Here is a 15,102-nt window from a genome sequence, read left to right on the forward strand (position 1 = left end):
ATAATTTTATTTTTGCTTTCTTTTAATCTTTTATTCTGCCAAAATTCTTAGATTTAAAATCAAATATATAAAAATACTACTATAATGAATGATATAGACACTGAGTAAAAGAATTCTTTAATTTATATTGTAGCGCTTTAAAAATACTCAAATAAAATAAAACATTTCAACATTTTGTAAAGATGTTTAAAAATTAATTTAATGATTATTTGGTTTTAAATTTTTGAATGTTTTGATGAAAGTAAATTAAACTCGTAGTAATATTTTGAAGATATAAAAACTCTCATATTAACTCGTTTTCTAGATTATTTTATATATTTGATTGGACAATCTAAGTGAAATTCAAATACATCATACACACTGAAAGTGGGGGTTATCGTTTATTCACGACTAACTCACTTATTTACTCATGCCCTTGCTTATTTCCGTTTGATATGCTGTAAAGAGGGTGTAAATTATTTCAAATGCTTTTAAAATATTGATATTTGATTGAAATTAAAATGAATAGAGGGTGTAAAAGGAGTGCATTCTAAATACTTGAATGTTCTCATATTTGGGCAATTTCCAAATACACTGCAAACATATTGTAGGCCGCTGGCCACAAACCGCCGCCACCATTAGTTGCTGCCATCTGCCACCCTCCACTACCGGCCTCCATTGCCGCTCTCCACCGCCGCCATTGACCATCGGCCACCCACCAAAGAAACCATCGGTTGCTGCTCTCCGTAACAATCCACCACCGGCCACTGTCTTTTGCACTTTACATTTTTTTTTACTTCGAACCAAAACAAAAAAACAAAATATGCATTTCTTTCCAATCAACTTCAAAATACTCTTTTTATATTATATTCTTTTTATAATGTATTTCTTTTTGAGACAATCAAATAATCCCTAACACACTCCATTCATGCAAATAACTCTTGTCCACGAGATGAATCAGATTCACAGAACCATTGTAAAAAGAAGGTCTAGAGTAAAAATTTTTTGTTTTGATGAGGTCCACATGGGGAAGGGCCAACCCTGATGTCTATATGACCACGCAAACATTAGCGTGCCATCATTTGCAATGAATATGGTGAGGCTCCCAATTGAATGCCAAGCTGTAATATTCCTATCATGATTCCAATTTCCTCTGCTCCTCTGTGGAATCCTGTTGCTCATGCATAGGATTTTCTTTAGAGCCTAAGAAGTCCTTCCATTTCCCCCTTTCATATTATAAGGTAATGTCATATTATTAGTTACTTCTGAAATTAAGGCTTAGTTTGGGACGGCTTTTTTGCTGCTTCTTAAAATAGCTTTCTAGTACAAATTTTTTTTTTACAAGAAAGCTGTTTTAAGAAGTAGCAAAAAAGCTGTCCCAAACGAAACTTAAATAAACCAACAATTTGTTTTGTCGACGGTTTTAAAGAACAATTTCATAGATTAATGTGTCGAATCTAGGTTTATTTGATGGATGATATATGATCGTACTTTATTGGTCTACCTGTGAGCTAAGGATCTATAGGTGAGGATGATGAAGGAAGAGAGAAAGAGAAACAGAAAGAGAAAGTAAAAGAGCAGAAGATAAATATAGATAGAATATTTATTATATCAATTACAATAGAATGTGTATGAAATATATGAGTTATACTATCAATCTTTGATATAGCTCAACGAGTTGTGTCGAGTGGTGTGATGATTTTGTGAGACAATGACTTACGTATATCTCTAAGCTCAATGTCAATTTGATTATGAAGGATGTCTTATGGACGAGAGGTGTGCCTTTAGTTGACTTTTGATAGGTCTCGCATAGAAGATTTGACGTTAGCTGAACAAAGACTTATTTGACTTAGAGAGGAACTCTTGTGGTTTTTCCCACTAGGGAGGGGACTTCTTGGAGTATGTGGCTAAAGGTGGCCGTCATGCTCTAATGATAAGCTCCTTTCCAGCTCCCGGCGAATCCCTCAAATGAAATGTCAAGAGAGACTTTGAGTGACCTAAATGTAACAGGCAAGATATATAATAGGACACATGCATAAAATTTTTTAAAGAAAAAATGTACACCTTCATAAACAGTCTAAAAGAAACCCGAAAATAATAAATGCTTATTCCGTAGAACGCACTAATTTAAGACGGCTTTTCAAAATTCGTTTAACTGGAGATCAGAACGGTCATTATCGCCATGCTTTAAATGAAATGAAAATACTGACATTGGAGCAATTAAAAAAACAGCACTGCAAAATTCCACAGACATAATCACCTAACTTTAAATGGCATTTACAGTGAAATCATTCGAATATTACAGTTCTAACCAGTTTTTATAATCATATATGAAAAACATAATTAGAAACTCTTACTGAAAGAAATGTTTTCCAACGTAGGCTAAAGTTTTAGGCTTTATAATTTCCACAAGTTCGTCACCTTCAGAGTTCAATTCTAAATTAGCTTCATTCATAATTTTCAGTACATATAATAAGGTCACACTCATATAAATCTACACAAAAAGTGAGATAGTGCTCCGATTTTGTTTAGTGAACCAATCAAAATGGCAAGAAAATTACATAATTTTTTGCTTGGTAGAATGTTAATTGATCCAATTGAGGCTTCATTTGGTACTGCTTTTTCATTGTTTGTAGTACACATTTTAAATTATAAATTTTTATACTACAAAACTATTTAAAAAAATAATGAGAAAGTCATCCCAAACGAAGCCTGAGTTTCATTCAAATTTTAGAGTTTCAGTGGAAATTTCCAAATCAATCGATACTAAAAATGGAGCTTGTGTGACTGATCTGAAACCATCGATATCAAACATAAATCACTAAAACTTAAACCATGATTAAGATCACATTGTGATAATACACATCATTAAGATGTACCAAAATTGAACAAAACATTAGCTTCTTCAACTTCATACATGCAATAACTCATGTCCAAGAAGCATATCCTATTCACAAAACCAACATTAAAGCCAGGGTCTATGGTTCAAGAACAAATGGCTCACTGCTTCCAGCTGGAAAAAAAAATAGTGTTTTAATGATGCTCCCAGGGAAAGGGCAACCCTGATGGTCTGTATGACCAATTAAGTGTCTCGGCGTCTTCAATTGCAGTGAATCCGGCGTTGCCCATGTTTGGATTCCAAGCTGCAATGTTTCTAATAGGAGCCCGATTGTTCATGTTTGGAATCCTATTGTTCATGCCTCTGTATGGACCCCGATTAGCCCTTCCTCTGCCCCTTCCTGCTATAAAGTAACAATTAGAAAAGGAATACATTTATATATTCATTTTAAACTTTTTTTTTATAATTACTTTTATGTTACATAAAAGGCTGTTTGATTAACAGAAATCTGATATATATAATGCCATGTTATTAATAGAAATTAGTAGTTTGATTTGTCTGACATCTTTCAATAACAATTTCATATTTCATATAGAGTAATGATCTACTCTCCCACCCACTTTAATTAAGCCACGCATTGTGGGTACTATTTCATAAATGATATTCTTGTCCTATTCTAATGTCATCTTCGATGTCAACCAGATTTGCTAACGACTGCATATTAGACAATCTAATGAATAAAACAAATGACAATAAAAAAAGTCAAAATCAATATTGTTCTTTCTATACATTACATTTATAGGGAATAGATCATTAAACCAAACCCAGAATGTAATGTTATACTATTTATAAAGAAATATTTGATTGGAAGTTATCTCCAACGCTGATGTAATTTGAATAATATTAGAAATCAAGTTAGGGTAATTTAAATATCAGCAAAATTGGATGTTCTCGATCGAGATGGCTTAAAAATTTATTTAATCAAAATAACATTGCCTCATTAAGTTCAACAATATTAAATAAATCATATTGCATTTGAAAGATAATACATTTATCTAAACAGCATTGCAATATAGATAATAATTACTTTGAACAAAACAAACTCAAGGTTCTATAGATATCATTGTTATCCAAATAAACATTGAACCAAACCGCTCCTGCAAGATTATATAAAGAATCATTAGCTTCTTAAATACCTGGAAATGGAGGATTATATTGTTTGAAAGGTCCAGGCATTGCATTGACGCTCTTGTTAGGAATCCACTGGGCCCAGTTATTTCCGTGCTCTGCTTGGAAGGAAAAATTACTTAAGCAATGCTTTTGTCTTAATTTTACATTTGTGAAAAAATAATGACCAGCACCCATATGTTTATAGGGCTCTTAAAAATACTTGAAACTCAAAACTCGCTTGAATATAGATTGATTCAAGTTGAAATACAACCTAAATGAGCATTTGCATAAAATATTATAATTTATAGTATGATGTTTGTCATATATATATATATATTAAAATCAATTTTGAGTCGATTTAAAATTAATTCATTTCGGGCTAAGTCTGCTAGACTCAAAATGATTTATATTTTGAGCTGCACTCTCGACACAAACTTCAGTTAATATATGCCAAACAAAGCAATAAGAATACCTGCAGTGGGAGCATTAGGCTCATTCCCGCTTCCCTTAACCAAAGCTTCTTCCCACTTATCTTTCCTAGCTTGATCATCTTGACAAGGTTTTTCTTCTTCTTCTGGGCCATGAGCTTTCACCATTCGGACATCAACAAGTGACAAATACTCAATCTGGATAGGGATTTCACCAATCAGATGGAATCTAGAATGAAAAGGACCGGGGAACACATAGTCTTGCATATACAGACTCACCTCTAACGAACCATCTTCTTTGTATCGAGAAGCATTTGGTTGAACACCGATCCCATGTGAATTCTCTTCCGACATGAGCACATAATCTAACACCGGGAGCAATAGAATTTGAAGAGTTTTGTGGTCAAATGATGAAACTTCTCCAACCTATAACCAACATAAGTTCTAATCACTGGAAATAAAAGTGTTATGGTATCCAGATCTTATGCTTTTTAATCTGCATATAAATGAAGCCTACATTTGGCTTAGAGAAATTAAGCAGAAAGTATTATTTAACACATAATTACATCTTTCTTGTTTGATTTTGACATTTATAGGAAATTGATTTTATCCTGGAAATTAGAACAGTGCATATTTCTCCTAATGATTCTCTGTTTAAATCCACTGAATAGCTCAAGTAGAATTAAAGCATGAATAACAATAGCTTATGTTATTCTTCAATTTATTGGTAGTCTTTCAAACCAATTAAAAAAAAGAATATATTTCCAATCAATTTCTCCTTAACCAAACAAGTGAATGAAAACTAATTTCAATAAACATTTCTATGAAGCACATACATATAAAAAGATTTTTGTCCGTGCAAAAAAAGTGTAGTACCGTTACACCGTTGACGCTCCCAAATACATTTTCAACATATTGAAAATGAACACGACTAGAGCATATGTTGAAAGTTGAAACAATGAAGACATGCACAAGCTATTGAACAGAATGCTAGTATTGGTGACGATAATAATTATAGTGCTAAGAGTGTTGAGTCTGATTAGTGATACATTATTGTGTCCATATTTTATTTCGTTATTGTGAATATTACATTTTTTTCAAGGCATTAGGTGTTTTGTCTATATAGTACAATACTGATAACTGACAAAGTCATATTTAATGAATAATGATTAATGCTTGTCCTGGTGTTATTAACAATTAAGTACACTTGATAAATAAAAATATAATTACAAATAAACTAATATTATTTTTTATTTAATTGATCATTAAGCTTTTATGAAATAAATATTTGATTACATTTCATTGTGATGCTTTTTTGATAAACAATATTGACATTTTAAGACTTTTGAATACATATTTATATTTAATAATTAAAAATATATATCGTGTTCATGACATATCTTATCCTACTTTTTATATCCATCTCATGTTGTGTCCATATCCATGCTCAAAATCACTTCTTTTACTATCAGCATTTTCTTTTCACTTTCATGCCCTCTCATTCAATTCCATCAAACCAAACAAAGCCAAAGAGTTCAATAATGTTTTATTTTAATAGTTGATAGCTACATATTAGAGCTCATACTTGAGGAGACGAAAGTTGAGGGTACACCGACGATGATGGTTCGACATAGCGATATGCCAGTATGTCACCTTTCTGCAGCAAATTCAATTCACAAGTAAGTTTCACTATAGAAAATAAAATTGACAGATTACAATTTTCACATTTGAAATCATAATTCAAAGGGCCGAATAGATGCTAAAAAAGCATGCACTACAAATGTGGAAGATGAAAACAAACTTAAGATAATATGGGAAAATATAACGTCATGAAGGAAAAACAGGTTTATTTGTACACCAGTCCAAATAGTTTGGAATTTCAAAAAAAAAAAGTTAAAATTGCCAAAAAAAAAAAAAAATACTTTACCTTATTTTGTAAACAAGGACAGCCAAGCCTAAAACTCTGTCATACATGCTCGAATTTCTTAAGCTAGGATATTACTAATAGAGCTTAATATGTAACCCTGATAGTGCTACTAGAGTATAACCTAATTTGTATACCAAATTACCAATATTTCATCATAAATTCTAAATAATATCAGGATGTCAAGAAATTCAAGCGTGTATGTCAGCAATGATTTCCATTGTTTGCGAAGTAGGATACATTGTTATACTTATTTTATTTGCAGAGTTTTAAAATAATTATCCTTTTTCACAACAGAATCAAACAATAGAGAGCTTTACACAAATAATCTAAAAAATTATTAGTAAAGCATACCACTGGTAAACGACGTAGAGGGGGAAGGATTGCAAAATGTATGATGTGTTTACAAGGCTTTTTTATGTCGACAGGTGAAGATATCACTTCCAGTTTTGGAAGTGGCAATATCCCATCAGAAATAGCAGCACCATCAACCTTAAAACACTGATTATTATCATTCTCATTATTCCTATCTTGCTCCTTAATGCTGTTTTCCCCGTCAAGGAGTACTGGCTTCAGAAACAAAAACAATAATTGCTAAGAATAGTAAGCATGTTGAGCAAATTAATATCCGTTGGTAGATTAACAAAAAGAATGATATACTTCCTATTCTTCAGATTGTAAAAGCATCTAAAACAAATCATTTGAGAATCTTTAACAGCATTTCACTCTTTAGAACAAAAGCATATATATATATCAGTTTAATAAAATATTTAACATTTACTTCTTATAAAAATTTATAAGATTTCAGGTATTCCTAACATTTCCTGGATATATAAATAGCAAGTTGTGAAGTTTACAAATCCTAGCTGTGATTAAATGAACTCAACAATAACGAGATGTTAAATTAGTACAATTTATCATCAACCTTAAAGCACCCAAAATTAGCCAGTGAGAGAGAATAAAATCACATATTAATAAGGAATTCTTTTTTTTTTGTTATTTTCCTTACAAATGACTACTTGTAGGGCTGAATGAAGCTATAGAATTGGTAGTGGCCACAGTTAAATATATTTAAAAAATTTCAGAATGCCAAATTCAGTTCAAATCATTAGAAGTTTGATATAAAAACATTGAACATATTTTGTTCAGAAAGTTCAGTTTTTGAGCAAAATGGCATACTTAGCTTACACATATACTCATCTGTCCAAATAAATCTCACCCTTTAAACAACCGATCCTTACAACATTCAAGCCATGAGGGCTTGTTGAAATTGACGAGGGCTGCCAAACTAATTAGGACTTGTTCATCATATGATGTTGCAAATAGTCAATGAAAGAAATTCTCATCTTAGTTCGAACTTGGAAATTATAGCTTAAAGGCAGGTTTGAGTTATACCTGTGTCTCATCTGCTTGTTGACTGCCATGTTCTGCATCCAGAATTACTATAAAAGGATTTAATATAAGTTTTATTCCAATGGAAAGATTAAGATAAAAATAGTTTTAGAAAGACTAATAGATAAGAAACATGAATTTAATCAATCAGCAAAATAGTGCTTAAACAAAGATTTATTTAAAATAAAAAAGAAATTGTCTTGAATGTATATTCAAAATCCTGACACCTAAAACTCTATTCTTTATTATATAAAAAAAGATGTGCAAATTCATAACTTAAATTACCTTAAATTACCATAAGTTGGACATTGAAAAAATTAACAGGAATGACTACGACACAAATCAGCTTTCGCTCGCTCAATAAATGCAAAATATAAATCACAAAATTAGCAACCTGTAAACACTGTTCTATAAAGGTTTGTTTTGATTTATGAAGGAGAGAAAAAGTACAATTAACATTACCATGAGGCTGAAAACTAATACAACCAGCTTGAACTACAGAGCCTACAACATATTCCTCTCCATCAGAACTATGTGGAGACATTGGACGTCTCGCTTGTTTTTTCTGCACATCATTTTATGGCATTAGATAATTAATTCATTGCAATTAAAGAGAAATAAATAGGTTTTTTTTTAAATACCCAAAAATAACATTTCTGATAGTAACATTTTTATTACTAACTAAGAAAATCAGTACCATCAGGAGCACTAGCAGCAATCTTATCTCAATCATTACTAGTAAGTTTTATGTATTCTTTAACACTATTCAATCAATAACTTACATTTTAATCATTCATAATCCAACCAATAATATTTTTATGAGATATTTATGCACATATCTCTGAAATCTAACCTATTTACAAAACAACCACTAATAAAAATAATTAGCAAATTCATATATTTGTGTATCACAATCTCACCATTAGAATTTGCCAAAAATGAAAATAAGGGCAGCGATTTTTTGTGCTAAAAATTTTATGGATGAAATCATGAAAGTAAAAGATTTATAGTTTTGAAAATGAAAAAATATGGGAGGTATGCAAGAAGGTGAACCTTTTTAATTTATAACTCATGTTCCAAGTAATAAATGCAACATATTCAGCTAAAAGTTTCTAAATAGGTAGGCATATATTTAACAAAATAGGAAACACAACATCTTTTTGAGGCTTATTCTTAATTATTTTCAGCTACCACAACCATTATTTTATTTTTCTTCGTATAAGGCATGTGTTTTATGGAAGTGCACTAATCCCATTTGTACGTCAAACAATTTTGAAGAAAAAGAAATAACACAATTAGCACTGAACCTATAAATCCATCAAAGATAAAAAAACAAGAAAGAAAAAAATAACCATATCAACAAATTATACCTACTGAAGTTGCTTGATATAAAATGTAATAGAATGACATCAAATTTAAATGTGTCAAGGGAAAGAGAGCTCATAGTGTGAATAATCAAGCCAAAGATTGTTACAAGCTGAAACCAATCAAACAAAATCAAGCTCAGCATCTATAGATATCTAAATGACCCAGCATAAACTATTTTTTCAAGTAAAAACTTTACATTCATGAAAAAGAAATAGCCTATGTCCAAACCTAGTTTAAAAACTTTGCAAAAGGGGGGAGAAACTATTAATGGCATTCAGGTAGAGTAGTGAAAATGGCTATGTTTAGGAGTTAGTTTGTATGCATCACAATGCGTTTGGAGTGAAGCGATTCAATTTGTCATAGGAACTAAAAGGAAATGGGGCTACACCACAAGAATTGGCTATTGAAACCCATCTTAGAGCCTTTCTCGATGAATGGAAAGAATTTTAAAAGAGAAGATTATTCATGATAGTGAAAGGGATATCTTGAAGAGTCCAAAAAAAAAAACTGTAAGATGAAGCCAACACACGAGTTAAATAATGGGTTCAAAACTAATGAACTAGACCAAAACAATCTTGTTCGACCAATTTTGTCCATTCTTTCGTCCAGTTATCACTTTTAAATTTGTTGTATTATGGTTAATTGGCTACAAGTTAGTTTATCTTTATCTTCGATAAATTTAACCAAAATAAAAGGAAATTAATACGCTTTTGTTTTGGATCCGATGAAAACAAAGTAGGATAAGTGATGTGAAATATATGCTAGATTCAAGAATTGCTTAGGAATAATAAAGAATTGACAAGCTTAGCAATTATATAACAATGGTGATCAAGGGCTGATTTAAGCGACTTCTCAATTGTTGATAAAGTAATAGCAAACAATCACAAGTATTGGTGAAAAATTGTAAAATAATAATCAAGACAATAGGTACTTATCCGCAAGTCACACAAATCCCACAATTAATAATTAGAACAATCACATTGAAGCTTTCTCACTCACACTCTTCGAATAATTTCAGCGGAAGAAAGTTTGATATGATATTAACAATGCCACTAAGAAGAAGTAAATGTTTAAGATTTTGAACAACAGAAAGTTACCCGAATAAGAAATAGTGGGTGGGCTGGAGGTGAGTTTCCACTGGACAAGAGGTCTTCGATGGTCAATGGCGGTTGTAACAGAGAAGCTAATCTAATCCATGTATTCTTTAACGGTGTGGTCAATCTCGAAGTCGATGTCGAAGAAGGGAGACCGGTGAATGTCGACTAAGCCTTGATAGTCAAATATGAAGCCATGATCAGGCTCAAGATGGCCATCCATGAATGACGGGGTTGTCCCTGGTTTGGGGAAGGAAGTTCGGGCTTGGCTTGCTGAAAGTGAAGAGGAGGTGGCGGTTAGGGATAGGTGTTGTTGGCTAAATAAAAGGAAGGGAGGGGGAGAAGGGGTGTCAGCACTAGAGAATTAGTAGGGGAGGGAAGTGGGGGCAGCAACTATGAAGAATTAACGGAGAAAAGAGGAGAGGGAACTAGCTAATAGGAAGTTAATAGGGGGGAAGGGGAAGGGGCAGCAACTTTTAGGGAATTAATGGAGAAGGGAAGAGATGGAAACTGTTGGGAATTATTGGGAAAGGGAAAGGGATAGCAATTAGTGTAGAGTTAATAGGGAAGTGGGAAAAGGCATCAGTCACTTGGATTTAATAGGGGGAATAGAAAAGGGCAGCAGCCACTAGGAATTAATGGGGAAGGGGAAAAGGTAGTAAATAAAGTGGAGTTAATGGGGAGGGAATAGGAAGAGGCAGCAGCCCTCGGGAAGTCAATGGGGAAGAGGAAAAGGTGGAGGGAATACCAAGAGGAAATGGAGTAGGGGTTGGCCGGCAATGGGAGGAGAGGAGGGTGGGCTTGTGGGTGAGTGGGAATAGAAGGGAGAGGAGGTGATTTAGCTATATAGGGTTGCAGGAATTCAGTTGTAGGAGGTCAGCAGGGGTTCAGCTAGCTGTTTGGAAGAGGGGTCGCTGGTTCGGCTGTATGGAGGAAGATGGGGCGAGGAAGGAGAGAAGATAGAGCCAAAAACCTTGCCACGACGTCGGTTCTTGGGTGTTGCATTGCTCTACGCCTAGGGACTTCTCTATTCACTCAAGAAGACTCAAACACAATTTAGGAAAAGTGAAATCAAATTCACAAATAATCGTCATTTTACTACAATAGCCAAGGCCCAATATATAAGCCTCAAAACATGAAGGACTCAAAAAACTAAAATGCTCCTTGCACTACAACACTCATATAACTCAACATAAGGGTAAACTGAGAAAGACTAAAAAAATAAAATACAATAATAAGTAAAATGCATAAAATGGACTATAAGTAAAGACTCCTAATCATGGCCATCGATCTACAGCTCCTCCTATGGTAGACGCGCCATGTTTTTTCTGCATGTACTCATCAATAATGTATGATATGAAATAATAACATCAAAAAGTGTGAAAGTGGCATTTATGAAAATAAGTTATAGATTGTTAGAATTCATAGAATTTGAGAAGGGTAAAAATACCTTCTGCTTATACAAAACTATCCCTATTTATAAATCTATACAAGATGTCTTAATAAAGAAATAAATAACTTCTAATTAATACATAATTGCCTCAATATAATCCTTCCTAATTCAGCTACCCAAATATAGAAGGATATTGGCGTGATCCAGATGAGCCTCCCACGGATTCTCATCCTGACTGTAGGATCAAATGCCAAGGGATGACTGAGATTTTGACACTGCCCCTCAAGCTGAAGACCAGCTTGCAATTACTCGCTCAGAGGTAGAGCTGCATTGGTTATAGATAGGATATCAACCACAAGAGAAAGTCGACAATGAAGGTCGATGATGGAAAACTATCCTCATAATTCCGACAATTAAGGCAGGAGGTGGGAATTTTGTATTCCTCAGGTTTCCAGCAATGAAGGCCGGTAGTGGGAACATGTATTTCTCATAATTCCAGCAATGAAGGCCGGTAGTGGAAACCTATATTTCTCATAATTCCAGCAATGAAGGTCGGTGGTGGGAACTTTGTATTCCTCAGAAATTCAGCAATGAAGGCTTCTCGGACAAAATTTTCCTTGTCGACAATAAAGGTCGATGATAAAGATTTTCTCCTTTTTTTCACTAAAAAAGTTTTTTTTCTCGGTTCCACCCCCCAAGTCGCACGCGGGCTTGGCTTCCTCCCGCAAGTCGCAGGCGTGGATCGTCTAGGATGTGCGATCGGAAGGGGGGATCGAGCGGGCTGCTTCACTCCTTCGTCGACTTTCCCTTTCTGTCGGATCGGGTACGATGCTCCTTCGGCTCTTATGTGGTTGTTCGACTAGGCTCCTTCCTCTCGGATTGGAAGTTCCGGTCGAGTCGCTCGTCCCGTAGGTTCTGTCAGGTATTTAGCTTCGTCAGCACATCTCCTTCCTTTTGAAAGCTTTGTCTTCGTGAGGCTTCGATCGTCCCGCACGGCTTCGTCTGTCCGCGAGGCTTGAGCTTCTTCACATAAGATCAAGACTTCCGGCTTCAGCTTCAGGGCTTCGGGGTTTAATGTTTGCAGAGCGGTTGGTCTGTCCGATCCCGTCCCGGATCGAAAGCTGAGGGCAGGCCGCATTTGTCCGGAATTGTAGGCAGTTTCGGGCGCTGTCTGGTTGTTCGACTCCGTCTTCTTGCATTCGTCCGAGTCGGAGTAGCATCCGCAGCGTCTGGCAGCTCCGATTTATTCTTGTTCTTCTTTTCCTCCGACGATTCTAGGATCGTTCTTCAATCGGCAATGAAGGCCGCTGGCTCTAATACCATGTTAGAATTCATAGAATTTGAGAAGGGTGAAAATACCTTCTGCTTATTATACAAAATTAACCCTATTTATAGATCTATACAAGATGTCTTAATAAAGAAATAAATAACTTATAATTGATACATAATTGCCTCAATATAATCCTTCCTAATTCAGTTACCCAAATATAGAAGGATATTGGCGTGATCCAGGTGAGCCTCCCACGGATTCTCATCCTGACCGTGGAATCAAATGCCAAGGGATGACTAAGATTTTGACATAGATATTAGCATTAGTTGGTTTTGGCATGGAAAGTAGTAGATACACTCATACACCAATAAGATCAACGGAAAGAATTAATGTAGAAGGAATAAGGAGAACTAGTAGAACAGATACAACACAATTATTGTTGGGATCCTAATAGCATCGAGTAGAGCAAATAAAAACCTTTTGCTAAGTCAACTCCAACTTGATAAGAAACCAAAAAGATACAATGAATTTTTAAGGTGAAATAACACTATTTAGATAAACAATATAGAATAATAAGAACAAATATCAAACCTTTCTTAAATCAGAAGTATTGCTAGGCTCAAAACCATTTTCATGGTTAATTTCATCACATTGGTCCCTGTAAAAAGTAAATGAAAATGCTTGGTCAGGATTGTAGGAATTTTCTTCCACTAAGGTGAAGAAGATGATATGTAAGAAATAGTTGAGATCATAATGGAATTAAGCAGCCAAAAAAAAAAAAAGCAGAGCAAAGACAAGTTAACCAGAATTTGAATTCCCTAGAGTGTTTTAAGAGCCAAGTATCCAGCATAGTGTTGACATTCTCATATGCAAAACGGCTCTGAGGATCATGTATCATAAATTCATATAAAAGGATACCAAAAAAATCAACTTTAGATCAACTACGTCATAACCAATCAATGAAATCATGTATGTTGAACTACTAATTTGGAAAAAGAAAAAAAGAAATTTAATTTTCTAAAACACCATAATCATCTTCACAGGTAAATTATTTAATTGATTTATGGCCAAGAACTAGAGGTTTTATAAAGAACTAGATGAAATTCACAGCCAGCTAACACATCCATTATGCCATTTTCACTTCCACTTGTGTTATCTTCAACATGCAATATATTCTTTAAATTGCCACTAGGAGGGTTAGCTAAGTGAAAGAATAAAATAAGAAATAAGCTCACCTTCCATGATAACAAGTTACAAACCATTTACCATCTTGCATAGTGTCAAAGAAAGACAACTTTATATTTATATGTATAAACATAGCGGTCAAATAGCTTCAATCTAATAGTTGACCACTAAAACCCTTGTGATAATTATTAGAGGAGAAAATTCGTATTTTATTCACTAGATATTCCAAGTATTTATAAAAGGAGAATGAGCACAAGATTTTAAGGCAAATCAAAATAACACATATCACTCTCCACATATAGAAGCAAAGGACATGGTAACTAGCTTGAAAGCAAGACAGGCAAACATGAACAGAGACCAAGAAACAAAAATAAAATTCTAAGTTGGCTAGAAGGAGGATGTCTCAACAGACAATAGAGTAATAGTAGAAGAAAGAGTAGAAGAAATATTGATCATCGAGTAATAGACATTACTAACTTCAACAACTCCAGCAATCAGCTTCCGCAAGCTAAGATCCTAAAAGACAATAAAAGTGATAAAACATTACAAAACAATTATGAGTCCTTATAAGATAATGAATAGATAAAAGATTACCAAAAAATTATGGGGCTTAGAAAATATCAGAGAGAGAGTCTGTATAATGACCTTTCTAGGCATGGGAGAAGGGGACCACAAAAATTGGTAGAAAGGTCATACGAAGAGATGAAAAAAATTAGCAGTTAACTATCTCATGAGAAGAGGAACCTAAATCTACAATTTATGACGAACAACAAGAGATAGTTGCCGCAGAAATGGATTAAGGGAAAGGGAAAGGTTAATACTATTCAAGAACCATGAAAGAAGAAAATATTGGGCGCTTTCCAATTGGATAGTGTCTATGAAATCTAAAGGAGACATCAAGATGGAGTTTTTTGGAGAACCAACAAGCAAAAGGTCTAAAACCACAAAAGATATATGATGGTGAAAGTTTTTACTAATTGAGAAAAAAAAAAGAGAGAATCCATGACAACATGTAAGAGTGAATTTGAGAGTAAATTTGAATCATTTAAATTGGGTATTT

At 33.9% G+C, this 15,102-nt stretch overlaps 1 protein-coding gene across 1 annotated transcript; it reads right to left on the reverse strand.

Annotated features, from left to right (window-relative positions):
- Nucleotides 1-2,786: 2,786 nt before the first annotated feature.
- LOC110100990 lies at nt 2,787-13,571 on the reverse strand. The gene is made up of 9 exons (XM_028695376.1): nt 13,449-13,571; nt 8,195-8,297; nt 7,736-7,782; nt 6,695-6,910; nt 6,002-6,073; nt 4,696-4,842; nt 4,461-4,614; nt 4,015-4,104; nt 2,787-3,221 (listed from the first exon to the last, which is right to left on the reverse strand). The coding sequence occupies exons 2-9, from the start codon at nt 8,274-8,276 to the stop codon at nt 3,013-3,015; spliced, it is 1,017 nt and encodes a 338-aa protein (XP_028551209.1). The 5' UTR covers nt 8,277-8,297; nt 13,449-13,571; the 3' UTR covers nt 2,787-3,012.
- Nucleotides 13,572-15,102: the final 1,531 nt, after the last annotated feature.

The sequence above is a fragment of the Dendrobium catenatum genome, unplaced genomic scaffold, assembly GCF_001605985.2.
Source record: "Dendrobium catenatum unplaced genomic scaffold, ASM160598v2 fragScaff_scaffold_627, whole genome shotgun sequence".
In the NCBI taxonomy this organism is placed as follows: Eukaryota; Viridiplantae; Streptophyta; class Magnoliopsida; order Asparagales; family Orchidaceae; genus Dendrobium; species Dendrobium catenatum.